The sequence below is a fragment of the Nomascus leucogenys genome, chromosome 24 (assembly GCF_006542625.1).
Source record: "Nomascus leucogenys isolate Asia chromosome 24, Asia_NLE_v1, whole genome shotgun sequence".
Classification (NCBI taxonomy): Eukaryota; Metazoa; Chordata; class Mammalia; order Primates; family Hylobatidae; genus Nomascus; species Nomascus leucogenys.
The window spans coordinates 16,750,739-16,778,684 of record NC_044404.1 but is presented as its reverse complement, the minus strand read 5'-3'; the positions used below and the strand labels follow the sequence as shown (position 1 = coordinate 16,778,684).

Sequence of the window (27,946 nt, the reverse complement as noted above, 5' to 3'; positions counted from 1 at the left end):
CCTCAGGGTCATTGTGAGAACTAGGAAAAGCATGTGGGTAAATGGCATGTGGCCAGCTCTCTGGTTTTGCTGCATGCCTCTCCTTGCCAGGCCTGGCCCCGCCTCTTCCCTAGAGCCAGGCTGTCTACATTACAGGCTCCACGTGGGCTCCTGAAGCAGCACTTAGTTGATGGGCTTGGTGGGACGCTTGATTGGATTTCTCCTGTAGGAGCACAGTAGCTGATGCCCCTCACTTGGCACCCGTGTTGGCCCTGGCATCATGGACAATAGAAACACCCAGATGTACAAAGAGGGTAGAACCAAGGCTCCAGGGACCCAGCCAAGTCCTGGCCTGAGGATCACCATAAAGAGGGCTGGTGTTGAGCCCATCATACCAGGAGTCAGCAAGGTAGGGACCTGCACCCCGTGTTCTGATCCATTCACTCCTAGCTGGCACATTTCCCTTCCCCTGCCCAGGCTTCCTCCCCAGCTGCTTTAATTAAGACTCTGTTAAAAATGGACACAAAACCCAATTCAAACTGGATTCAGCAGAAAAGAGAATACATCAGTTTGGGTAACTGACACAGGCATTCATAGACTTCAGGTATGGCTAGATCAAGGTGCTAAATGAGTATCTCTTGGCTCTATGTTCCTCTGTGTTGGATTCATTCTCAAGCAAGCTCTCCCTGCAAGATGGCAAGGACGGCCCTGGCCACTCCAGGATTACATCTTCCCATCTTCCTCCCGCTGGTTTAGCATTCCCACAGGAAGTGAGCCTCTTTGCAATAGTTGAAGCAAGTCTCTAGCATCACTGTCATTGGCCCAGATTGTGGTCAGAGGCTCATCCTTGAACCAGTCACCATGGCAGTGGGGAGTGGTCTGGATCTCTTGATACAATGGAGACAGAGGTGATAGGTGGTTCCACTGAGCCCCATGGGCTGAATAGAGAAGAGAAGTTTCCCAAAAACAATGCTGGCTTCTGTAACGGAAAGAGCTGCAGGGTGAGCAAACCCAGAATTGCCTACTTGCTCTTCTAGGTGCCTTGCATGGCCTCCAAACTCCCCTCACAGCTTCCAGCCCAGCTTTATTCTCCTGAGAGCTACTCGGGGCTTCCCTCCACGCCCCTCCCCAGCTCCCAGCCTGCATCCTAAGCTTCCATCACAGCTCTCAGCCTCTTTCCATCAAATATGTTTATTAGTTTGTTTGTTTGCTTGTTTTTCAGACAGGCTCTCACTCTCTCACCCAGGCTGGAATGCAGTGGCGTGATCGCGACTCACTGCAGCCTCGAACTCCCAGGCTTAAGTGATCCTCCTGCCTCAGCCTCCTGAGTAGCTGGAACTATAGGTGTGGCATGTGCCACCACATCCTGCTAATTTTTTTTTTTTTTTTTTGTAGAGACAAGGCTTTATCATGTTGCCCAGGCTGGTCTTGAACTCATGGGCTCAAGTGATCTGCCTGCCTCAGCCTCCCAAATTGTTGGGATTATAGGCATAAGCCTCTGCACCCGGCCTCTTTTTTTTTTTTTTTTTTTTTTTTTGAGACAGAGTCTTGCTCTGTCACCCAGGCTGGAGTGCAATGGTGTGATCATGGCTCACTGCAACCTCTGCCTCCTGGGTTCAAATGATTTCCGTCTAATTTTTTTGTATTTTTAGAAGAGATGTGATTTCACCATGTTGGACAGGCTGGTCTTGAACTCCTGACCCCAAGTGATCCGCCCACCTCGGCCTCCCAAAGTGCTAGGATTACAGGTGTGAGCCACTGTGCCCTGCCAGCCTCTTTTTGAATGTGCCAAGTAGCATGAACTGAAGAGCATAAGGAAGACCCTCCTCACCATCCAGTTTCCTCAGGGCCAAAGATATCACCATTTAAAAAGTCAGGCAGCCGGACGCAGTGGCTCATGCCCATAATCCCAGCACTTTGGGAGGCCAAGGCAGGCGGATCACCTGAGATCGGGAGTTCAAGACCAGCCTGACCAACATGGAGAAACCCAGTCTCTACTAAAAATACAAAATTAGCCTGGCATGGTGGTGCATGCCTGTAATCCCAGCAACTCGGGGGGCTGAGGCAGAAGAATCGCTTGGACCTGGGAGGTGGAGGTTGCGGTGAGCGGAGATTGCACCATTGCACTCCAGCCTGGGCAACAAGAATGAAACTCCATCTCAAAAATAAATAAACAAATTTTTTTTTTTTTTTTTTTTTTTTTTTTTTTTTTTTTTTTTTTTTTTTTTTTTTTTTTTTTTAATAAAATAAAATAAAAAAAAAAAAAAAAAAAAAAAAAAAAATAAAATAAAATAAAAAGTCAGACAGGTGCCATGGCTCATGCCTGCAATCCCAATACTTTGGGAGGCAGAGGTGGGTGGATTGCTTGAGCCCAGGAGTTGAAGACCAGCCTGGGCAACATGGTGAGACCCCGTCTCAAAACAAAAAAAAAGCCAGGCGTGGTGGCTCACCCCTGTGATCCCAGCTCTTAGGGAGGCAGAGGCAGGAGGATAGCTTGAGTCCAGGAGTTTGAGACCTGCCTGGGCAATATAGCGAGACCCCCTTCTCCACAAAAAGGAAAAGAAAAAAAAAGCCAAAAAATAAAAAATAAGAAGTCAACATGCCCTTGGGTATGTTCCCTGTAGCCTCTGTTATAAATCCTCACTTCCCCTGGGGCAGGGAGAGGGCCTGGAGGGGAGGAGGCTAGGAGAGAGGCTAGAGGTGAACATTCAGGGCTTCCTTCATCCACCCATTTATTTTTTCAACAAGCATCGTCATGGGGTCCCAGTCCCACCACTTACCCAGCTGTATGACGTTGGGCATGTCACTGCACCCCTTGCAGCCTCATTTGTTTTACGGTGTTGACTAAGGCACCTAGCACAGGCCCTGCCTCATAGTAGGTGCCTGTTAGTATTAGCTCACATCAGAATCTTGTATTATATCAATGTCAATGAGTTAATTAAGTCCATTTGTTTGGAGTTTGCTGACTCCGGTGATGCTTGGAGCTGGGTCTCAGTCACTGGCTCCAGGTCACCCAGTTGGAGAGTGACAGACCATGATAGTGATCAAAACCCGGTTCAGGCCAGGTGCGGTGGCTCATGCCTGTAATCCCAGCACTTTGGGAGGCTGAGGCAGACGGATCACTTGAGGTCAGAAGTTCAAGACCAGCCTGGCCTACAAAAAAAATAAAAAAATAAAAATCAGTTGGGCGTGGTGGGGCACACCTGTAATCCCACTTACTCGGGAAGCTGAGGCAGGAGAATCGCTTGAACCCAGCAGGTGGAAGTTGCAGTGAGCCAAGACTGCATCCCTGCCTCTCAGCACCTGCTCACCCCTCTCCAACAGCTTCCCCAGTCAGGCATGGGATATCCCTGTCCTTGAGGCCAGGAGAGTGCCCAGGGAGGAGTGGGAGGGATCACTCCAGAATGGGTACTCAATGCCAGCCCTCAAGCCACTGCCATGGATATCTCTGTCCAGGTCATGTTTCTGGATGCTTCGGAAGTGGGCAGCAGGAAGCAGCTCTCATTAGCTTCAGGAGGGCCAGAGAAGGGGCCCAGACACAGAGATGCATTGGAGAAGGGGCCTTCAGAGCTCAGAACCCAGGAGCAGAGGCCTCCAGCAAGACCAGGGTGAGCTGAGGGGCTTTCCAGAGAACAGGTCCGGGAGAGAACCCCCTGCAGCCCACCTGCGGGGGAGAGAGAGAATGGAGAACTCCCAGGCCAAGGCAGCTCCACCCACCACAGCACCTTGTCCTTCTTTTTCATTGCACCAGTTGCACTGAGGAGTTCGTGTCCACCTTTTGTCTGAACTCCCCCAACGAGACCACAAACATCTTTTATGTGTCTTGTTTGAGGAGCATCATATACCTGGTTCAGCCTCAAAGCCCTCATGCCTAGTACTATGCCTGACACAGTAAATGTTCGATAAATATTGATTCACTGAATTAATAGAATAATGAATAGGAAACACAGGAACACATAAAGATGTACCTGTAATTGTTTTCTAAATTTTGTGTTTTTTAAAAACTTTTTCTACAGCAAGAATGTATTCAAAAAGAGAAAATCAAGAGCGAGCCAGATAGAGGCAAAGTGAAAGGCTTGGATAATAGAAATAGTAAAGACTAGCTGGCTTAGTTGGATTTGACTATAACCAGAAGCTCCTAAATAGCCTCCTCTACAGGAAAAGTTAGGAGAGACAGCTCAAGCCAGGTCCGAGGCCCACTGAGTGAACTACTGCCTACCATGCTGGTGGAAATAGAAACCATTTAAGCACACCTGTTTCATCAACGTGGCAATTTGTTTAAACTGCCTTGAAACTACCTTTATCCTCACCCATTTCTGGAAATGGGCCATGAGGAAATAATTGGTGATTCAAGCAGTTTTATGCACAAAGACTTTCACTGTCACATTATCTTAAATACTAAAAAATTAGAAACCCCTTAAGCGCCCACACAATAGGGAAATGGTTAATGATGGTTATCTTTAAAATATGGAATTTTATACATTTAATGAACATAAAAAACATATAAAGCATGTTTCTGAAGGATTTTTAGCATGGGAAAAACGTAGGCTATGATGTTAATTGAAAAAAGTAGATTAGGCCGGGCACAGTGGCTCACACCTGTAATCCCAGCACTTTGGGTGGCCAAGGCAGGTGGATTATCTGAGGTCAGGGGTTTAAAACCAGCCTGGCCAACATGCCAAAACCCCATCTCTACTAAAAATATAAAATTAGCTGGGCGTGGTGGCACATGCCTGTAATCCCAGCTACTTGGGAGGCTGAGGCAGGAGAATCACTTGAACCCAGGAGGCAGAGGTTGCAGTGAGCCAAGATCACTCCACTGCACTCCAGCCTGGGCAACAAGAGCGAAAAAATATATATATATATGGCGGGGCACCATGGTTCACGCCTGTAATCTCAACACTTTGGGAAGTTGAGGTTGACGGATCACTTAAGCCCAGGAGTTCAAGACCAACCTGGACAACATGGTGAAACCCCATCTCTACAAAAGATATGAAGATTGGCCAGGCATGGTGGCATATGCCTGTAGTCCCAGCTACTTGGGAGGCTAAGGCAGGAGGATTGCTTGAGCCCAGGAAGTGGAGGTTGCAGTGAGCTGAGATCATGCACTACACTCCAACCTGGGTGACAGAGCAAGACTCTGTCTCAAAAAATAAATAAATAAATAAATAAACAAACAAACAAACATATGCATAGGAAGAAACTTGGAGGAAATAATCCAGAATACTAAAGTGAGATCGGATATACACAGCTTCAAATTTTGAACAGTTATCTTTAGCTTTATGAACTTAGGCTCAAATCTCTTGTCTTCTCTGCATCCCAGTTCTGATTTTTGTTTCATTTTTTTCTGAAAAACAGTTTAAAAATACTATAAAACTTAAATTCTAGGCTGGATGCAATGGCGCGTACCTCTAATCCCAGCACTTTGGGAGGCCGAGGTCGAAGATTGCTTGAGCCCAGGAGTTCAAGACCAGCCTGGGCAACATAGCGAGACCTTGTCTCTACAAATAATTGTGAAAGTTTAAATTTTAACTCCCCCAAACATTGACATCAAAGTTTCTATGATTTGGGGAATTCCTGTGAGTCCTTCATTGGTCCTTCTAGGGATTAGGTATGCACCTATGGTATGCCTAGCCCTATAAAAATATATAAAACAGTGCCCCAGTCTGGGAGCTGAAGTGTCACTTTGTCTATTTTCTCCAGGAAGAAACAGTCCTCTTGGGTCCCCCAGGAAGGGTCCCAGGAGCTGCAAGCAGGCCAGGATCAGAGTGAGCTGGGGTTGCTGCCTTCCTGGGTTCCTGAAGTACCTGAAGGGCTGCAGCGGCTGGGCTCCGGAAAGGAGATCAAGGGCCAGCAGAGGAGGCAATGGAACCGGGGAACCGGGGAGGATCAGCCTCCTGAGAGCTGCCAGGTAACATAGGAGATCTGGGAAGAAGGGTATGGAATGACCTACCACAGAGGAGGTGAAAGAGCCCCCCTCCTACCATGCCCCCCATTCTGGTGCATGTACCTGTAGTCCCAGCTACTTAGGAGGCTGAGGCAGGGGTGATCCCTTGAGCCCAAGGAGGTCAAGGCTGCAATGAGCTATGTTCAGGCCACTGCACTCCAGCCTGGGTGACAGAGTGTTTGCTCCCCTCTGTGCCCTGAAGATGTCAAGCACTCAGTCTGTGGGTCACTGGGCTATTCCCCCAGCCTACATCACAAGCATTTAAGTCTTGTTTCCAGGCCAGGCGTGGTGGCTCATGCCTGTTAATCCCAGCACTTTTGGAGGCTGAAGCAGGCAGATCACCTGAGGTCAAGACCAGCCTGGCCAACATGGTAAAACCCTGTCTCTACTAAAAATATAAAATTAGCCGGGTGTGGTGGCACATGCCTGTAATCCCAGCTACTCAGGAGGCCGAGGCAGGAGAATAGCTTGAACGGGGGAGGTGGAGGTTCCAGTGAGCTGAGATCGCGCCATTGCACTCCAACCTGGGTGATGAGAGCAAAACTCCGTCTCAAAAAAATAAAAATAAAATAAAAATAAGTCTTGTTTCCAGAGTGGCCCCACGGTATGTCAATGGGTGCAGGGGGGAGGGAGGAGGTGCCAGGTTCTGTATACAGATAATATTGGGACATGCTGAGTTTAACAAAGCTGAAACAGGTTTCTGTATGCTAGGATATCCTGGAAGCAGTTTACTAGCTGCTGAGCCTTTGTAAGATTTTGCAAGATATGATTAGAGGCCAGGCGCCGTGGCTCATGCCTGTAATCCCAGCACTTTGGGAGGCTGAGTCGGGAGGATTGCTTGAGCCCATGAGTTTGAGATCAGGGCAACATGGTGAAACCCCGTCCCTACAAAAAATACAAAAGTTAGCTGGATGTGGTGGTACATGTCTGTGGCCCCAGCTACTCCAGATACTGAGATGGGAGGATCCCCTGAGCCTGGGGTCAAGGCTGCAGTGAGCCAAGATCATACCACTGTGCTTCAGCCTGGGTGACAGTGAAACCCTGTCTCAAAAAATAAATAAATAAAAATAAAAAATAAATAAAAAATTTTAAAAAGATATGGTTAGAGTATATTGCCTTTCCCAAACTTATTTGACCACAAGATCTTTTTTTATTTATCTGTAAGATTTTTTTTTTTTTTTTGAGACAGTCTTGCTCTGTTGCCCAGGCTGGAGTGCCGTGGTGCGATCTCGGCTCACTGCAAGCTCCACCTCCCAGGTTCACACCATTCTCCTGCCTCAGCCTCCCCAGTAGCTGGGACTACAGGCACCCGCCACCATGCCCGGCTAATTTTTTTTGTATTTTTAGTAGAGACGGGGTTTCACCATGTTAGCCAGGATGGTCTCAATCTCCTGACCTCGTGATCCGCCCACCTCAGCCTCCCAAAGTGCTGGGATTACAGGTGTGAGCCACCACACCCAGCCTGGTAAGATTTATTTTTAACAGCTTCAGTGAGGTATAATTGGCATACACTTGCACATACTTTAAGTGTACAATTTAATGTTTTGACATACGTACACACCCACAAAACCATTCCCACAATCAAGAAAGCAAACATAGCCATCACCCCAACCATTTCCTTGTGCCCTTTCTCATCCCCCCTCCCACTAGTCTATCCCCAGGCAACCACCAAATATCACTATAGATTTGTTTGTATTTCATGGAATTTTACACAAATGAAATTGTACAGTGTACATTCTTTCTGTCTGGCTTCGTTCACTCCACATGACTATTTGAGATTCATCTAGGTCGGGCGCGGTGGCTCAGCCTGTAATCCCAGCACTTTGGGAGGCTGAGGCGGGTGGATCACCTGAGGTCAGGAGTTCAAGACCAGCTTGGCCAACCTGGTGAAACCCCGTCTCTACCAAAAATATAAACATTAGCTGGGCACGGTGGCAGGTGCCTGTAATCCCAGCTACTCAGGAGGCTGAGGCAGGAGAATCACTTGAACCTGGGAGGCGGAGGTTGCAGTGAGCTGAGATCATGCCACTGCACTCCAGCCTGGAAAACAGAGTGAGACTCTGTCTCCAAAAAAAAGGAGAGAGAGAAAGAAAAGAAATTCATGTATTGTGTGTATCAACATGTTGTTCTTTTGGTTGCTCAGTAATATTTCCATTCCATATACCATAATATACCACTTTTTTTTTTTTTTTTGACATGGAGTCTCGCCCTGTTGCCCAGGCTAGAGTGCAGGGGTGTGATTTTGGGTCACTGCAACCTCCGCCTCCCAGGTTCAAGTGATCCTCCCACCTAAGCCTCTTGAGTAGCTGGGATTACAGGCACGCACCACCACGCCCAGCTAATTTTTATATTTTTAGTAGAGACAGGGTTTCACCATGTTGGCCAGGCTGGTCCTGAACTCCTAATCTCATGTGATCCACCCACTTAGGCCTTTATTATTTTTTTTCAAGAGACAGAGTCTCACTCTGTTACCCAGGCTGGAGTGCAGTGGTGTGATCATGGCTTACTGCAACCTCTGCCTCCCGGGTTCAAGTGATTCTCGTGCCTCAACCTCCCAAATAGCTGGGATTACAGACATGAGCCACCATGCCTAGCTAATTTTGTATTTTTAGTGGAGACAGAATTTCGCCATGTTGGCCAGGCTGGTCATGAATTCCTGACTTCAAGTGATCCACCTGCCCCTCAGCCTCCCAAAATTCTAGGATTGCAGGTGTGACCCACCACACCTGGCCAAAACCTCCTCTTTTTAAGGAGGCTCATGAAGGACTCTTGTTCTTTGAAATATCCCTTGGAAAATCCCATTAAGGCTGGGCATGGTGGCTGATGCCTGTAATCCCAGCACTTTGGGAGGCTGAGGCAGGAGGAATGCTTGAGCCCAGGAGTTCAAGACCAGCCTGAGCAACATAGTGAGACCTCATCTCTACCAAAAATTAAAAAATATCAGCCAGGCATGGTGACAGGTATTTGTAGTCCCAGCTACTCAGGAGGCTGAAGCAGGGGGATCCCTTGAGCCCAGGAGGTCAAGGCTGCAATGAGCTGTGATCTTGCCACTGCACTCCAGCCTGGGTGACAGAGTGAGACTTGTCTCAAACACACACACACACACACACACACACACAAAGGAAAATCCTATTTAAAGGGGATCTTCTCAATTTTCCAGGCTCTCATTCCACTCCCATAGGGAAGTGTGGTTCTTTGGGTAGGCCACGCCTTCTCTGGGCTTCAATTTCCTCGCCCCTCAAAATATGGGAGTACCTGTGCTACCTTCTAGGGGCACTAGGAGAATTAAGATGATGCCTGAAGTGCTGGGACCCTAGTAAGTGTGTCATAACTGGTCTCCAGTTCACCTGGAGCATTGAGGTTCACCTGGGAACCAGGATGGAGCTCCCCAGCCGTGGTGTCCTTGTCCTTGACAGGGCTCCAGATATCAATCCACCCTCGGTCACCAGGCAGACATGGCGCAGCCAGCAGAGCCTTGCTGCTGCTTGGCCAGCCGTGGCCAGCCACTGGGAGGCAAGCACCCCAAGGAGGCAGGTGTCCCACACATCAGGCCACAGGAGGCTCCGCCAGAGCCCAGCCCAGGGGGACATGGGAACAGCTCTCAGGAAGCAATGCCCCCGATGTCCATCGTGACTCCAGAGGAAAAGACAGCCAACCCCTTCCTGCCATCCATGCCTGGACCTAAAAAAGCAAAAGAAGGGTAAGTCATCTTCCAGTGCCATCCCCTGCCCCCAACAAGGACGCTCTTCTGTTAGTTTCAGGTGAGGTGAATTCTAGTCCAGACTGCTCCTGACCTGGTAGAGGACCTTGGGCAAGTCATGCTCCCCTGGGTCTCGATTTCCCCATCTGTGTAACGGCTGGAATACCAGAATTCTTGGTTCCGTGAGCCTGTCTACATGAGGATGTGGGGAAATAAGGAGCCCCCTGAGATGAGAAGGCCAAGGGAGTGAGGCTGGGGTGGAACTGAGTGTCCTGGGGCCTGGCAGGGGAGGGCAGGGGGGCAAACCTTCAGCTCAGTGCTTCCCCCACCTGGGGGTCTCTCTTCTATTCAGGGGTGAGGCTGTGGAGACCCACCCAGCACCGGGGCCTCTTCCTCCACCAGTAAGTAGGGCCATAGTGGGAATGGGGATGGGCTGTGTAGGGTAAGGGCAGGGGCATCAGGAGGAGGAAGAGGGCAGAGGCAGATGTGGCATGTCAAACCCCTATTTGGAGTCAAACCAAGGAAGGTGTGTGTGGCTGTGTGTGAAAGTGCGCATAGATGTGCACACGTGTGTGTGCCTGTGCCTGTGTGTATGCATGTGTGTGTATTCTGGGTGGGCGTCAAGAATGCTCTTACACTCTGGAGCCCTTGGGTTCATCCCAGATGGTGGCTTGTTCTGCATCAGCATGGATTTCTTCCACCCATCTGCCCTCGGCCACAGCCACACAATCCAAAGCATCCCTGAACACCTGGAGGCTTCCCCGACCCCTCCCAGCCACCCTTCCCTCCCCTAGCTCTGCCACTTCCTAGTTCTTTGACCTGACCGGGCAACCTGCAAATACACAGTCACTAGCATGCATGCCCTGCCAGCACCTGCCCTGTCTCATCCTGCTGGATTCTTTGGCAAAACCCCACCCTGGCTAAACCCACCCAGCCTTGTACCCATGTTGAGCAGCTCAACGCGGTTGGAGAACATCCTGTCTCGTTGATGGGTTTCACTTTCAAGCATTAACCACTCATGTGAGATGCTGCCTGCAAGTCTCACTTTTCCTTGGCCACACCGCCCTCTCCTCCGCTCCAGGTCATCATTTCACAACAGCATCTCCCACGCCCCTCATCTCACTCATGTGTCACTGACAAACAGAAGCATCAGATGAGAAGAAGCATTCCCAAACCCACCACCCTCCCTGCCTTGATTTGGCTGCAATGGGAGCTGTGAAGATGGGCCCCTACTCCCATGGCTGTCTCCCCATTTATTCATTAGCTCTCGTCCCCTCCCCCCACCACGTGATCCCTCTCTGCGTTACTACAGGACGATTCCATCAGCATACAAACATGGCTTAACCTCCACAATATCAAAAGCTGCCTTTCTTTCTTTTTTTCCTTTTTTTTGAGACAGAGTCTCTGTTTCCCATGCTGGAGTGCAGTGGTGTGATCACGGCTCACTGCAACCTCCACCTCCCGGGTTCAAGCTAGTCTCAGCCTCCCGAGTAGCTGGGACTACAGGCGTTCACAACCATACCTGGTGTCAAAAGCCGTCTTTCTTTGCTCCCCTTTGCAGCCCCATCCCTCAATAATTCTCCCCCTCACCTCCTCCGCTTGTCTTTTCTCCACACATCCCCATATGAGAGCTTTTATCGGGGTCTCCATAATCTCCATCTGGCTTATCAAATGGAAGAGCTCTGTCCTTACAGAGCCCACCTCGAAACAGCAGAAGACACAGTGGCTCCCTCTCTCCTTCTCAATGCTGCCTTCTCCAGGCTCCGTGACAGCCCTACCTTGGTTCTCCTCCCATGTCACTAGCAACTCCTTCCCAGTCTCCCTCCCTAGTTCCTCCTCATCTTCTCCACCCTCGGGCTCCACCCTCTGGTCTCCCATCTCCATTCTCTCCCTGGATGATCTCATTCAGTCCCTCTGATGATTCCCAAATCCATATCTTCAGGCGAGACTTTGCCTTTTTTTCTTTTAAATTGACACAGAGTCTCTGTTGCCCAGGCTAGAGTGCAGTGGCGCAATCTCAGCTCACTGCAACCTCTGTCTCTGAGGTTCAAGCAATTCTCTTGCCTCAGCCTCCCGAGTAGGTGGGATTACAGGCATGCACCACCTCACCCGGCTAATTTTTGTATTTTTAGTAAAGACGGGGTTTCACCACATTGGCCAGGCTGCTCTCGAACTCTTTACCTCAAGTGATGCACCCGCCTTGGCCTCCGAAAGTGCTGGGATTACAGGCGTGAGCCACCGCGCCCAGCCGTAGACCTTGCCTTTAAATTCCATGTTCATATATCCAATGGCCTACTTGAATTCCCTCTGGCTGGCTAATTCACTTCTCAAACATGACCACAGCAGTCTTCTTCAGCCCAGCAAATGACACTGCCTTTCTCACCCGAGGGGCTCATGCAACCCAGCTCAAAATCACCTCTGATTCCTCCTTTTCCCTCTATAATCCTTTCACATGTGTCAACAAGCCCTGTTTAGTGCTACCTACAAAATAAATCCTGAATCCGTCCCTTCCTTCCACTCCCTCTTTCATTACCCTAGTCCAAGCCTCATCTTCTTAGAATAAGATCCAAAATCTTCACCAAGAGCCATAAAGCCCTATGTCTAGCCACTCTGCTCTAACCTCCAGCCCTTGAATATGCCAAGCCTAGTCTCACCCCAGGGCCTTTGAGTGTGCCTGTGCCTGAACTCCTCCTCATAGACAGTCTTATGGCTCTCTTGAGTCATTCACTTTCAATTTCGACATCAGTTTTTCCACAAGGCCTTCCCTGGCCAGCCAATCTCAAGCAGCCTGTCAGCCACACTTAGCCTATCGCATTGCCCTGTTTTATTGTCTTTGCAGTACTTTCTCCCTCCGACATTATCTTTAAGTTGTCAACCTATTCATCATCTAGAACGCAAGCTCCCTGAGGGCAGCCTCGCTAGTTGACTTACTCCTCTATGCTTTGTGCCTCAAACAATGCCCAGCACGTGGTAGACATTCAACAGGAATATGTTGAATAAATGAATGGATGGGAATAAGACGAGGTACCTCTCTGGACTAGTGAGAAGTCAGATGAGAAATAAGAACTAGGCCGGATGCAGTGGCTTATGCCTGTAATCCCAGCACTTTGGGAGGCCGAGGCAAGTAGATCACCTGAGGTCAGGGGTTCAAGACCAGCCTGGCCAAAATACAAAAATTAGCAGGGCATGGTGGCGTGCACCTGTAGTCCCAGCTACTTGGGAGGCTGAGGCAGGAGAATCACTTGAACCTGTGAGGCAGGGGATGCAGTGAGCCAAGATAGCGCCACTGCACTTCAGCCTGAGCAACAGAGCATGACTCTGTCTTGGAAAAAAAAAAAAAGAGAGAGAGAGGGTATGGTGGCTCACACTTGTAATCCCAGCACTTTGGGAGGCTGAGGCAGGAGGATCATGAGGTCAGGAGATCGAGACCATCCTGGCTAACAACATGAAACCGTGTTTCTACTAAAAATACAAAAAAATTAGCCGGGCACGGTGGTGGGCACCTGTAGTCCCAGCTACTTGGGAGACTGAGGCAGGAGAATGGCGTGAACCCAGGAGGCGGAGCTTGCAGTGAGCCAAGATCGCGCCACTGCACTCCAGCCTGGGCGACACAGCGAGACTCTGTCTCAAAAAAAAAAAAAAAAAAGAGAGAGAGAGAGAGAGAAATAAGAACTATTCCTTGCCTGTGTGTTTCTGCCTTTTACCCCATCCTTACCCCATGCACAGCGCGGGCTGGATACTGTGGGGGAGAAGAGAAGAGGGCACAATTTGGCTCTGCAAGTACATACTGAGTGTCTGTGACATACCAGGCCCAGTGCTTGGAGAGAAAATACAAGGAAAGCCGGGGAGGGCCCCTGCTCCCTGCTCTGGAGGATGCAGCTGAGCTGGTGGCACCACAAGAGATGAGAGGTCCTGGACAGGAAGTCCTGCAGGCACTCAGAGGAGCCCTGGGGCCAGCAGGTAGCTTTCTGGAGAGGCAGGACTGATATTAGGCCATACAGAGGGAACGGAATACGGACAGAGCCAGGGAGTAGAAAGGGCACCCAGGGCCAGGTGCAGTGAGTGGCTCACGCCTGTAATCCCAACACTTTAGGAGGCTGAGGTGGGCGGATCACCTGAGGTCAGTAGTTCGAGACCAACCTGGTCAACATAGTGAAACCCCATCTCTATTAAAAACACAAAAAATAGCCGGGCACGGTGACTCATGCCTGTAATCCCAGCACTTTGGGAGGCCAAGGCGGGCGGATCACGAGGTCAGGAGATCGAGGCCATCCTGGCCAACATGGTGAAACCCCGTCTCTACTAAAATACAAAAACCTAGCCGGGTATGGTAGCGCACACCTGTAGTCCCAGCTTCTCAGGAGGCTGAGGCAGGGGAATTGCTCGAACTCTGGAGGTTGCAGTGAGCCAAGATCACGCCACCACACTCGAGCCTGGCAACAGAGCAAGACTTCATCTCAAAAAAGAAAGAAAGAAAGAAAGAAAGAAAGAAAGAAAGAAAGAAAGAAAGAAAGAAAGAAAGAAGAAAGAAAGAAAAGAAAATCGTTAAGATGGTAAATGTGGCTAGGTATGGTGGCTCATGCCTGTAATCCCAGCACTTTGGGAGGCTGAGGCAGGCAGATCACCTGAGGTCGGAGTTCGAGGCCAGTTTGGCCAACATGGTAAAATGCTGTCTCTACTAAAAATACAAAAATTAGCCGGGCATGGTGGTACACACCTGTGATCCCAGCTACTTCGGAGGCTGAGGCAGGAGAATTGCTTGAACACAGGAGGCAGAGGTTGCAGTGAGCCAAGATCGTGCCACTGCCCTCCAGCCTGGGCAACAGAGTGAGACTCTGTTTCAAAACAAACAAAGATGGGAAATGTTATGTGTATGTTATCACAGAAAAAAAAAAGTTGGAAAAGAATAAAAGGACTCTAGGTCTGGGGCTTAAGCCACCGTTGGTGTCATGAAGTGAGACACGAGCCTGGGTAGCAGCAGATGAGAGGAACCTGAGGTCTCTGCTTTGGTCCTGTTCTAGACACCCAAGAAGAGATGTCAAGGAGGACGTCTGGTATTAGGAAGGACAAAGAAATGTGAGGAAAATGGAGTCATGGGCAGGAGGATGACTTTTAGGGAGGGAGGGAGGGAGTCCAGAGCAGGGGAAGGACTGAGGACAAATCCCTGGGTCTCTGCAACACTGAGAAATGGAGCACGAGTGAGGAGGAGCCAGCACCGGAGGCAGGGGCAGAGCAGCCAGTGAGGGGGGGAGTCTAGAGAAGGGAGTGTTTCCAGAAGGACAGAGTGAATGGGCATCTGTGTCTAATGCTGCCAAGGGTTCAACTCAGATGAGGGCAGAGATCTGACCGTGGCATGGCGAGAGCAGCTTTGGGGAGTGCTGGGCAGAGACTGATTGGAGATGGAAGTGGGGAGTCAGGACAGCCAACGCTTTCAAGGAATTTTGCAATAGAAAGGGAGCAGAGAACTGGGATGATCGGGGTAGGGTGGTATCAGGAGACTTTGTTTTGTTCTTTTTTTTTTTTTTTTTTTTTTGAGACAGAGTCTTGCTCTGTCGCCCAGTGCAATGGAGTGCAATGGCGTGGTCTCGGCTCACTGCAACCTCTGCCTCCTGGGTTCATGCCATTCTCCTGCCTCAGCCTCCTACGTAGCTGGAACTACAGGCACCCACCACCACACCTGGCTAATTTTTTGTATTTTTAGTAGAGACGGGGTTTCACTGTGTTAGCCAAGATGGTCTCGATCTCCTGACCTTGTGATCCGCCTGCCTCGGCCTCCCAAAGTGCTGGGATTACAGGCGTGAGCCACCGCGCCCGGCCTTTTTTTTTTTTTTTTTTTTTTTTTGAGATGGAGTCTTGCTCTATCACCCAGGCTGGAGTGCAGTGGCGCTATCTCGGCTCACTGCAAACTCCGCCTCCCGGGTTCACACCATTCTCCTGCCTCAGTCTCCTGAGTAGCTGGGACTACGGGTGCCCGCCACTGCACCCGGCTAATTTTTTGTATTTTTAGTAGAGACGAGGTTTCACCATGTTAGCCAGGATAGTCTCAATCTCCTGACCTCGTGATCCACCTGCCTTGGCCTCCCAAAGTGCTGGGATTACAGGCTTGAGCCACCGCACCCAGCCTGTTTTGTTCTTAAAGAAGGAAGATTAGCCGGTTTTGGCGGCACACATCTGTAATCCCAGCACTTTGGGAGGCTGAGGTAGGAGGATCATTTGGGCCAAGGGTTTTGAGACCAGCCTGGGCAAGACAAGACCCTGTCTCTACAGAAAATTAAAATATTAGCCGGGCCTGGTGGTGAGCACCTGTAGTCCCAGCTACTTGGGAGGCTCAGGTGGGAGCCCTCTTGAGCCCAGGAATTCAAGGTGGCAGTGAGCTGAGATCGTGTCACTGCCTTCCAGCCTGGGCAACAAAACGAGACCCTATTTCTTTCAAAATAAAAGAGGGAAGATGATAATATATTTACATGCTGATAGGAGTAATCTGGTGGGGAAAGCGAAGTTGATAACTTAGGAAGAGAGAGTGTGTGGTAAGCACAGTGTCTTTAATTGGGAGAAAAGCCTGGCCTGGCAAGAGGCAGAATGGGGACAGCCAGTCCCTCTGAGAGGAGGGAACAGGTGCAAGAGAGCCTGGGGTTGCTGAGTGAATGAGAAGTGGGTGTACAGGAATAAAAGAGGCAGCCAAGATCCTGCCCTCATAATGCTTACCTTCTGGTCAGGAGGGCAGACAGCAGGCATGAACAAAGCCAAGTGGTGGGACCAGGAGTAACTCACTCAAGACCATGGCTCAGCCGGGCGCGGTGGATCACGCTTGTCATCCCAGCACTTTGGGAGGCCAAGGCGGAGGATCACTTGAGGTCAGGAGTTCCAGGCCAGCCTGGGCAACATGGTGAAACCCTGTCTCTACAAAAAATACAAAGATTAGGCCGGGTGCAGTGGCTCATGCCTGTAATCCCAGCACTTTGGGAGGCCGAGGCAGGCAGATCACCTGAGGTCAGGAGTTGGAGACCAGCCTGGCCAACGTGGCAAAACCCCATCTCTGCTAAAAATATAAAAATTAGCTGGGCGTGATGGTGCACACCTGTAGTCCCAGCCACTTAGGAGGCTGAGGCAGGAGAATTGCTTGAACCTGGGAGGTGGAGGTTGCCGCGAGCCAAGATCACACCACTGCACTCCAGCCTGGGCAACAGAGCAAGACTTCGTCTCAAAAAAAAAAAAAAAAAAAAAAAAAGATTAGCTGGGTGTGGTAGTACGCGGCTGTAGTCCCAGCTGCTCTGAAGGCTTAGGTGGGAGGATCACTCAAACCTGGAAGGTCAAGGCTACAATGAGCTGAGATCACGCCACTGCACTCCAGCCTGAGTGACAGAGTAAAACCCTGTCTCAAAAAAAAAAAAATACAGCTCACTTGGAGGTGGCAAGTCAAGTGTTGGGGAGGACGTGGGGCAGGAGCACAGTGGGGTGCGTGTGAGATTTGGGGCACATCCTCCAAAGGCTCAGAGAGTAAGGGGCAGTCTGAGGATCTCTGGAGAGGGGACGGCAGGGAGGAGCTTTGTGGGACACTGGGGCCCACTAGAGGCCTCCTGGACCCCCTCCCCTATCCCCAGGAGGTGAGGGACATTGGAGAGAGGGAGCCAGACCGTGCGCAGCAGCAGCCTCAGAAGCCCGCGGTGGGTGCAGGGACACAGAGCCTCAGGAACTTCCGGCAGGGCTTCATGAAGTGCTTGCTGGAGGTGGAGAAAGTGGAGGCCTCCCATCGGAGAGCCTCGAAGGCCCGGTCCCAGACAGCCCAGAAGTCCCCCAGGACCCTGACCCCGGTGCCCACCTCAGCCCCAAGCCTGCCTCAGACCCCTGCCTTGGTCCCTGCCAGTGGCCCATCGTGGGCCTGGCTGCCAGCTCCTGGGCCAGAGCCTGCCCCCATGGGAGCCCCGGTCCCCACCTCCATGCCTTGCCCTGTCCTGCTGGGCCCTGCCCTGGACCTAGGTTGGAGAAGGATGGAACTCTTGCATCAGAGCAGCGAGAGAACCCTGAGCTACGCCAAGGCGCGGTAGGAGCCCCCGCTGCTCACCCGCCCGCTCCTGAAAGGCCCCAAGATCAAAGCCTTGTCCCGGATGCAGGTCCCCGTCCTTGCACCTGCCTGTTCCCTCGTGTGTCTCCCTCTCTCCATTTCTCACGTGTCTCCTCTCCGCATCTCCCATGTCTCTTCCTCCTCTCCCACTTCTGACCCCTTTTCTAACTCCCCCGAAGGGGTCTCCATCTAGTTCCCCTCTCCTCTGTCCCACTTCTCCTCTGGGTCTCCTTTTTCCTGCCATTCTTGATCTCTCTGGGCTCCCCAAAGCCTCCCCCACGACCTCCTCCTGCAGGCTCCCCCAACCCCTCCCCTAGCCATTGGCAGGGTGGGCAGCCGGATGTTGCCCTGGGTCGGGGTTCTGTCGTCTGCAGGCAGGAGCAGGAAGAGCAGAGCCTCCGAAAGCTTTATCAAAACCGGGAGAAGTCCGAGGAGCAACTGACCCTGAAGCAAGGGGAAGGTGGGGGCAGGGAGGTCAGGCGGGTCCCAGCACAGGCAGGACCCTTGGTCCTTGGGGGTTATAGGCGCAGGGCGGACTGGGGTGTTTTCCAGATCACACAGCTGCCGCCATGCCCACCACAGCCCTGTGGGGGATTGGCTCCAGCTCACAAAGCTGCTGGGTTGGGGGGGCCAGAATTCATGCTGGGTCTTGTTTTTTTTTTTTTTTTTTTTTTTTTGAGACAGAGTCTCGCTCTGTCGCCCAGGCTGGAGTGCAGTGGTGCGATCTCAGCTCACTGCAACATCTGCCTCCAGGGTTCAAACGATTGTCCTACCTCAGCCTCCTGAATAGCTGAGATTACAGATGTGTGACACCACGCCCGGCTGAGTTTTGTATTTTTAGTAGAGACGGAGTTTCACCATGTTGGCCAGGCTGGTCTCGAACTCCTGAACTCAAGTGATCCACCAGCCTCAACCTCCCAAAGTCTGGAATTACAGGCGTGAGCCACCACGCCCGGCCTCGTGCTAGGTCTTCTGACTCGAAGTCCAGCGCTCTCCCTGTGCCAGAGCTGCTTCTCTGAGAGAATGACAGATGCCCTGCACAGTGCTTTAGGTTTTGGAATAGTTTCTGCTTCCCTTAACCCAAGCCTGCTCTATTGGTCCTCTTCAGAGCACCCTGGATGGGAGACAGGGCTCCAGGAACCCTGCCCATCCTAGATGGTCCCTCACCGTTAAACAAGGCCACCAGCCTAAACATATACCCCATTCTCACCGCATCTAACCTTCACCAAAAAGTTAAAAAGTTCTGAACACCTACTTTGCTCTCTATTGTCCTCAGGACAGGGCCCCTGTGACCCTACTCCTCCATCACCCTGGCCCTAGAAGAATGGATGTACATCCTCCTTCCATCCCCTACTCCTCCCCAAGGCCTGCAACCCTCTTGGCCAGAGCGGCCCCTTCCTCTGTCTTCCCTGGATACTCTCACTAGCTCCCTGTGACCCCATCCTTGAAGTTCACCCCTTTTAGTATTAAAACCTCTATGATGGCTGGGCACAGTGGCTCATGCCTATAATCCCAGCACTTTGGGAGCCTGAGGCAGGAGGATCGCTTGAGGCCAGGAGTTCAAGACTAGCCTAAGCAACATAGTAAGACCCCCATATCTACAAAAAATTTAAAAATTAGCCAGACATGGTGGCATGAGCCTGTAGTCCCAGCTACCCAGGAGGCTGAGGTGGGAGGATCACCTGAGCTCAGGAGTTTGAGGTTATGGTGGGCTATGATTATGCCACTACACTCCAGCCTGGGTGACAGAGCAAGACTCTGTCTCTTAAAAATAAAATAATATACAACTCCAACCGGGAGCAGTGGTTCACACCTGTAATCCCAGCACTTTGGGAGGCTTAGGCAGGTGGATCACGAGGTCAGGAGTCCGAGACCAGCCTGACCAACATGGTGAAACCCTGTCTCTACTAAAAATACAAAAATTAGCCGGGTGTGGCAGCAGGCACCTGTAATCCCAGCTACTCAGGGGGCTGAGGCACGAGAATCGCTTGAACCTGGGAAGCAGAGGTTGCAGTGAGCCGAGATCACGCTACTGCACTCCAGCCTGGGTGACAGAGAGAGACTCTGTCTCAATAATAATAATAATAATAATAATAATTATGATATACAACTCCCTAGCCACCTTCCTAAGTGCAGCTCTCTCTGCCCCACCTCCTTGAGCAGTTCATGAACAACGCGCCACTTTGACTCAGAGACTCAAGGTCCCACAGCTCCCAATCCCTGTCTGGTAATTAAAGGGCCGACTGCCCTGTTCCAGTGGCTCAAACCACCAGGCATTCTGAGCGATCACACCTGCTTCTGGGAGTTGCTCTGGTTTTTCCTTCTGTGATGTGCCTGCGCACGACAGGTCACCACGTGCCCCAACACCAATCCTAGCCCCACCTCTTCCCTGCCATTCAGCGCTGTTTGTCAGAGACTTCCAGGCTAACAGAGGCTATTGTGTGCCAGCACTGAGTTCATAGAATATCTCCAAGAGGGTGCACTGTTGTCATGGCCATCGTACAGGTATGGAAATAGAGGCTCACACGAGTGCAGCAACTTGCCCATGCCCACCGTCCCAGTCAGCACGGGCTGCCTTAACAAAGGACCGCAGACTGGATGGTTGAAACAGCAGACATTTCTTTTGTCACAGGCTGGAAGTCCAAGATCAGGGTGTCGGCAGGTTGCTTTCTTCTGTGGCCTCTCTGCTTGGCCTGCAGACAGCTGTCTTCCCACTGTCCTCACATGGTCTTTCATCTGTGAATGGGCAACCCTGGTATCTGTGTGTCCAAATTTGCATTTATTATTTATTTATTTGAGACAGGGCCCTTGCTCTGTCACCCAGGCTGGAGTGCAGTGATGTGATCCTACCTCACTGCAACCTCCACCTCCAGGGCTCAAGTAATCCTTCCACCTCAGCCTCCTGAGTAGCTGGGACTACAGGCATGTGCCACTGTGGCTGGCTAATTTCTAAAATTTTTGTAGAGATGGAGTCTCTTATGTTGCCCAGGCTAGTCTCAGACTCCTGGACTCAAGTGATTCTACTGCCTCAGCTTCCCAAAGTGCTGGGTGGATGGTGTAAGCCATCGCACCTAGCCCAAATTTTCTTTTTGTATGAGGACTCCAGCTGGATTGGATTAGGGCCCACCGTAAAGGCCTCTTTTTAATTTAATCATCTCTTTAAAGGCCCTATCTTCAAATACAGGCACGTTTGGAAGTACTGGGGGTTAGGGCTTCAACATAAGAGCAATCCAGCTTATTAAATGGCAGAGCCAGGCAAGGCACAGCAGCTCATGCCTGTAACTCCAGCACTTTGGGAGGCTGAGGCAGGAGAATCACATGAACCCGGGAGGCAGAGGTTAAAGTGTGCCGAGATTCCGCCACTGTACTCCAGCCTGGATGACAGAGTGAGACTCCGTCTCACCAAAAAAAAAAAAAAAAAGAAAAGAAAAAAGGGCTGTGGTCCCCTTGACTCACTCTGCTGTCTGTTCCAAATCCAGGTCAAGGGTTTTGTTTGGGTGCCAACAGCTCAGCTAATTAGTGGCCTCCACTCAGCGCCAGTAGCCCACCCACTTTAGGGCACCCTACTATGTGCCAGACACTGGACTAGGCTCTTTATAGCCATGTTCTCAGAAGAGTAGAATGCTTATTCCTGTTGTAACAATGGGGAAACTGAGGCTCAGAGGTTAGATGACTGGACAGTTTTTCTGACTAAGTCTGTGCCCTAGACCTTGGTCACCTATCTGGATGGACAAGGTCGCAAGGATCGCTGCATTGTGTGGACCAGAGCGAGGATGGGAAGGGTCTGAGAATGTCCCAGGGCAGCACCAACTGATACAAAGGCCATGTACTAGTCAGATTGTGTGGTGTCAGGTTTCTCAGCCCCATGGCAAAATCTGGGTTGGAGTCAATAGAGGGTTTTACTCTGTTGATCCAGCTGGAGTGCAGTGGTGTGATCATGGCTCACTACTTCCTTGATCTCCTGGGCTCAAGGGATCCTACTGTCTGAGCCTCCCCAGTAGCTGGGACTACAGGTGCGCACCACCATGCCCAGCTTTTTTTTTTTTTTTTTTTTTCATTATTTTTAGTAGAGATGGGGTCTCCCTGTGTTGCCAAGGCTGGTCTTGAAATCCTAGGCTCAAGCAATCCTCCTGTCTCAGCCTAGCTGAGTGTTGTAGCTGGGACAACAGGCATGCACCACCACGCCCAGCTAAGTTTTGTATTTTTAGTAGAGACAGGGTTTCACCATGTTGGCCAGGCTGGTCTTGAACTCCTGAACTCAAGTGATCCACCCGCCTCAGCCTCCCAAAATGTTGGGATTACAAGCGTGAGCCAACTCTGTGGATGCACAGAGCCTGAAGAACATCCTGCTCCTAATGGGCTCCGAAGGTCCCTGCCCACCCTACTCCTCTGGCCTCCACAGGAGATGGTCATGTGGACTTCAAAGACTTCTGTGATGACAGACACCAGGCGCTTCTTCTGCTCTGTGGGTGAGCAGGGATGAGCCCAGCGTAGTCAGAACTGGAGGAGGGGCTGGGAGGTTGGTTGCGGGGAGAGGAGAGGGTATTCAGGACTGCCCAGTGGTAATGGCAGCCACTATCCCATGTCTCCAGAACAGAATGCCCTGTCGGACATGGCTCCCCACAACCCCCACACTCTATTCTTTGCGATCCTGTCCCTGCTGGTAGAGATGCTGGCCTTACCAGAGGCAGTCTTAAAGGAAATCACAAAGTGAGTGAGGCTGGTTGTTGGGGGTGAAGGGTTGTGGACACAGAGGTGGCATCTAGCATTTTGGCACTGAGAACTTTTGGTAGTTACGACTTTTAGTCACAAGTGAAAGAAACTGAAGGCTGAGGCACGAGAATCGCTTGAATCCAGGAGGGGGAGCTTGCAGTGAGCTGAGATTGAGCCACTGCACCCCAGCCTGGGCGACAGAGTGAGACACTATCTCAAAAAAAAAAAAAAAAAGGCCAGGTGCGGTGGCTCACGCTTGTAATCCCAGCACTTTGGGAGGCCGAGGCGGGCGGATCACGAGGTCAGGAGATCGATACCACGGTGAAACCCCATCTCTACTAAAAATACAAAAAATGAGCCGGGCGTGGTGGCGGGCGCCTGTAGTCCCAGCTACTCGGAGAGGCTGAGGCAGGAGAATGGCGTGAACCTGGGAGGCGGAGCTTGCAGTGAGCCGAGATTGCGCCACTGCACTCCAGCCTGGGTGACAGAGCGAGACTCCGTCTCAAAAAAAAAAAAAAACAAAAAAGAAAAAAAAGTGAAAAAAACTAGAATAAAACTGGCTTAAGCAAAAGGGGAATGTATGGCTCAAATTACTGGTTGGGGCCTCAGGACTAGCGGGATCCCAGAGACCAGATGATACCAGTAAGTCTCTCTCTCTCCACCTATCCATGTCTGTGCGCATTGGCTTTGAGCTCGGCTAGGCTCTCCCTACAGAGGGAGGGATGGTAGCTGGCGGCCCCATGCTCACACTCTCCTAGTGCAGCAAGAGGAATTCTTTCCTGCAGCACCCACCGAGCAGTCAGTCCCAGGAAAGGAATTTGATGGACCCTATCTGGGTCAGAAGACACAAAAGCCTCCATGTGTCTCCAGGGCAGGTGGGTGGGTAGGTAGGTAGTGGTTCATCTAAGGAAGAGATAGCCATAGGTGAAACAACATGAACATTCCAGGGCTAGAAGCAAAGGGTGAAGCCAGAACAGTCCAGTTGATCTTCAAATAGCAATTTCAGGCCCTCATGCCTCAGAGGAGCCTGAGCCTCCATTTCCTGTCTTTGAAATGAACATATTTTAATGCTTGTTGCTCAATAAATGCTAGCTTTCAGCAGAGGTGGCTGGGTCTTGCTCTGTCGCCCAGGCTGGAGTGTAGTGATACAATCACGACTCACTGCAGCCTCGACCTTCTGGGCTCAATCGATCCTCCCACCTCAGTTTCCCTAGTAGCTGGGACTACAGGCGTGTGCCACCATGCCCGGCTTCCCAAAGTGCTGGGGTTACAGGCATGAGCCACCACATCCAGCCAAAAGGCACTTTGTTGCTGGGCAAGGTGGTGTGTGCCTGTAGTCTAGCCACTCAGGAGGCTAAAGGGGAAGGGCTGCTTGAGCCCGGGAGTTTGAGGCTGCAGTGAGCTATGATGGCACCACTGCACTCCAGCCTCGTTGACAGAACAAAAGTCCAACTCTTAAAAAAAAGAAAAGAAAAGCCAGGCATGGTGGCTCATACCTGTAATCCCAGCACTTTGGGAGGCCGCGGCAGGCGGATCACAAGGTCAGGAGATCGAGACCATCCTGGCTAATACGGTGAAACCTCGTCTCTACTATAAATACAAAAAATTAGCTGGGCGTGGTGGCGGGCGCCTGTAATCCCAGCTACTCGGGAGGCTGAGGCAGGAGAATGGCGTGAACTCAGGAGGCGGAGGTTGCAGTGAGCTGAGATGCCACCACTGTACTCCAGTCTGGGTGACAGAGATTCCGTCGCAAAAAAAAAAAAAAAAAAAAAAAAAAGAAAGAAAGAAAAGAAAGAAAGAATTTGGAGTTCTGTCTGTGCCTCTTACTAGTTCTGCAGCCTTGGGCAAGTTGCTTTCTCTCAAGATTCAGTTTCTTCATCTGTAAAATGAGGGCATATATCCTCAACTTCAATGCGAGGACAGGAGCGTATCTCACAGAATTGAGCTTGTAGGAACCAGGCTCTCAGCCTGCTGGGGTCTCCTCTCAGTGAGTCACACAAAGGCTTGTCCTTGCCAATCAGTAAGTTGGACTAATTTTTTTCCTACCACAAACTAGGCCTTTTCTACATAGGCCAGGGAAAGGGGAATGAGTGCAGCCTGTTCCAGCAAGATCAATTTAGCAACTCCAAAGACAAGAGATCTTTTTTTCCAACCAGGCATGGTGGCTCACGCCTGTAATTCCAGCACTTTGGGAGGCTGAGGTGGGTAGATCACCTGAGGTCAGGAGTTCGAAACCAGCCTAGCCAACATGGTGAAACCCCGTCTCTACTACTAATACAAAAATTAGCTGGGCGTGGCAGTGGGTACCTGTAATCCCAGCTACTCGGGAGGCTGAGGCAGGAGAGAATCGCTTGAACCCAGGAGGTGGAGGTTACAGTGAGCTGAGATCGCGCCAGCGCATTCCATCCTGGGCAACAAGAGCAAAACTCTGCCTCAAAATAAAATAAAATAAAATAATTAAGAGTATAATTGGATTGTTTGTAACATAAAGGATAAATGCCTCAGGAGATGTTTACCCCTGAAGTCTTGATCTATTGCCTAAGCTGGAGTATCCACTGTGTGTGTGTGTGTGTGTGTATATTTTTTTTTTTTTTTGAGACAGTCTCGCTCTGTCGCCCATGCTGGAGTGCAATGATGCAATCTCAGCTCACTGCAAGCTCTGCCTCCCAGGTTCAAGCAATTATCTTGCTTCAGTCTCCCAAGTAGCTGGGATTACAGGCACCCACCACCATCCCTGGCTAATTTTTGTATTTTTAGTAGAGATGGTGTTTCTCCATGTTGGCCAGGCTGGTCTTGAACTCCTGACCTCAGGTGATCCACATGCCTTGGCCTCCCATAGTGCTGTGATTACAGGTGTGAGCCACCATGCCCAGCCTCTTTTAGTTACTTTTAAATATACAATTAAATTATTGTTGACTATAGTCACCCTGTTGTGCTAATAGTTGATCTTATTCATTCTTTCTATTTCTTTGGCACCCACTCAGCTTTATTTATTTTATTTATTTTTGAGACAGAGTTTTGCTCTTGTTGCCCAGGCTGGTGTGCAATGCCACAATCTCGGCTCACTGCAACTTCTGTCTCCCGGGTTCAAGTAATTCTCCTGCCTCAGCCTCTGGAGTAGCTGGGATACAAGGGCGCACCACCACGCCCGGCTAATTTTTGTATTTTTAGTAGAGATGGGGTTTCACCATGTTGACCAGGCTGGTCTCAAATTCCTGACATCAACCGATCTGCCCACCTCAGCCTCCCAAAGTTCTGGGGTTCACTTTTCTTCAATTATTTATTATTATTTTTTGAGACAGAGTCTCGCTGTGTCACTCAGGCTGGAATGCAATGGCGCGATCTTGGCACACTGCAACCTCCGCCTCCAGGTTCAAGGGATTCTCCTGCCTCAGCCTCCAGAGGAGCTGGGATTACAGGCACCCACCACCATGCCCAGCTAATTTTTCTATTTTTAGTAGAGAAGGGGTTTCACCATGTTGGCCAGGCTGGTCTTGATTTCCTGACCTCAGGTGATCCGCCCACCTCAGCTTCCCAAAGTACTGGAATTACAGGCGTGAGTCACCGCGCCCGGCCTCTTCAATTATTTTTTCATTCTCTACCTCAGACCTGATTATTCCATTGTCCCATCTTCAGGTTTACAGATTCTTCTGCCTGCTCAAATCTAACTTGAATCCCTCTAGTAAAATTTTCATTTCAATTATTGTACTTTTCAACTCCACAATCTTTTTGGTTTCTTGTTTGGATTTTTTTTTTATCTCTTTTGTATTTCCATCTTGTTTATACATTGTTTTCTTTTCTCCAAGTCTTCCTTTAGTTCTCCGAGCATCTTTAAGAGAGTTGTTTTTTAAAGATTTCGTCTAGATCTGCTGTCAGGTACTCTTCAGGGACTGTTTCTGTTGATTTTTTTCCTTTAAATGGCCATGCTTTCCTGTTCCTTTGAATGACTATGATTTTTTGCTGAAAACTGGACATTTGAATCTAATAATGTGGTAACTATGAAAATAAGATTCTCCCCCTTCCTCAGTTTGCTGTTGTTATTGTTTGCTCATTTATTTTTGTTATTGTTGTTGTTGTAGGCTGTCTCTGTGCCAAAGAGCAGTCTAAGGTATACACTTAAGGTCTTCTCAGGTCTTTTCTGAGGCTTTGCCTTTCCCTAGGAACTGGGGTTACTTTCTAACTTTCCCCCATATATGCAGTTGCTTCTGAATGTCTTAGTCTTTAATGTCTGCCTCCGAAAAGGGTGAAAAGAGAAAAATGAAGTGGGGAAAAGGGCACTGGCCCTTTAAATTTCCTGGAAGTCACTTCATCTGGAAGGGTGCATGGCTTACCAAAACCAAACAAAAAAACACAGGGACAAGGGCTTGCAACAATGTGGGGAGGTGCAACAGCCCCTCCTTGCACCTTTGCAGAGCCCATCTCTTTGCACCTTTGTTTTCAGAAGCAGCCATTAGTGATCAGAGCACAATTCCCAGTATTTTGGAGGACAGGGTCCTTTTTGCCTACCCTGACAAGCCAAGCTGCTCCTGGAATGCATGCACATCTGCCTCCCAGGGGCTGGAAATGGAAGATAAATAGCTGATATTGTGCTAAAAGCTTAACTTGACCAAAATTAACTGCAATTCGCCATCCAAACCTTCCCCTGGATGGTGCAAGACTCCAGAGTTCCAAAACAGTATATGACAGATTCTGCCAGTGCAATTGTTGTGTAGGTTTGAAGGCAGATTCCTGGTGCTTCCCACTCCACCATCTTCCCCTAATCTGATCTTAAATCCATCCAGTGAATTTTTCATTTTGGGTATTGTTGTTCTTGTATTTTTTTTTTTTTTTTTGAGATGGAGTCTCGTTCTGTCTCCCAGGCTGGAGGGCAGTGGCACGATCTTGGCTCACTGCAACCTCCACCTCCCGGGTTCATGCAATTCTCCTGCCTCAGCCTCTTGAGTAGCTGGGATTACAGGCGCACACCACCACACCCGGCTAATTTTTTGTGTATTTTTAGTAGAGACAGGGTTTCACTACGTTGGCCAGACTGCTCTTGAACTCCTGACTTCGTGATCCGCCTGCCTCGGCCTCCCAAAGTGCTGGGATTACAGGCGTGAGCCACTGCGCCGGCCTGTTCTTGTATTTTTTTTGTAGATACAGGGTTTTGCCATGTTGCCCAGGCTGGTCTTGAACTGGGCTCAAGTAATCCTCCTGCCTCAGCCTCCCAAAGTGCTAGGCTGAGAAGACCTGAGAAGACCTTAAGTTTATACCTTAGGATGATCTTTGGCACAGATCAACAACAACAATAAAAATAAATAAATAAATAAACAATAACAAAAAACAGCAAACTCCGAGGAAAGGAGAGAATCTTATATTCATAGTTACCACATTATTAGATTCAAATGTCCAGTTTTCAGGAAAAAAAATCACAGTCATTCAAAGAAACAGTGAGCCACTGCACCTGGCCAGGTATTGTATTTTTCATGTTTAGAAATTTTATTTGACCAGGTGTGGTTTATGGTATTTGCACTGCCATTGTGATATCTCTCTTCATCATCTTCCT

The 27,946-nt window shown here is 50.0% G+C and overlaps 1 protein-coding gene across 1 annotated transcript in view; it reads left to right on the top strand.

The window, feature by feature from the left end:
- Positions 1 to 259: 259 nt before the first annotated feature.
- Positions 260 to 27,946, top strand: part of SPATA21 (spermatogenesis associated 21) — a 34,388-nt gene continuing 6,701 nt past the window's right edge. The window contains 11 exon segments of the mRNA XM_030805030.1: positions 260 to 388; positions 3,436 to 3,587; positions 5,683 to 5,890; positions 9,343 to 9,626; positions 9,979 to 10,027; positions 17,228 to 17,667; positions 18,063 to 18,148; positions 22,000 to 22,054; positions 22,056 to 22,118; positions 22,120 to 22,157; positions 22,281 to 22,398. Of these exon segments, the coding sequence (XP_030660890.1) occupies positions 260 to 388; positions 3,436 to 3,587; positions 5,683 to 5,890; positions 9,343 to 9,626; positions 9,979 to 10,027; positions 17,228 to 17,667; positions 18,063 to 18,148; positions 22,000 to 22,054; positions 22,056 to 22,118; positions 22,120 to 22,157; positions 22,281 to 22,398 (1,622 nt within the window).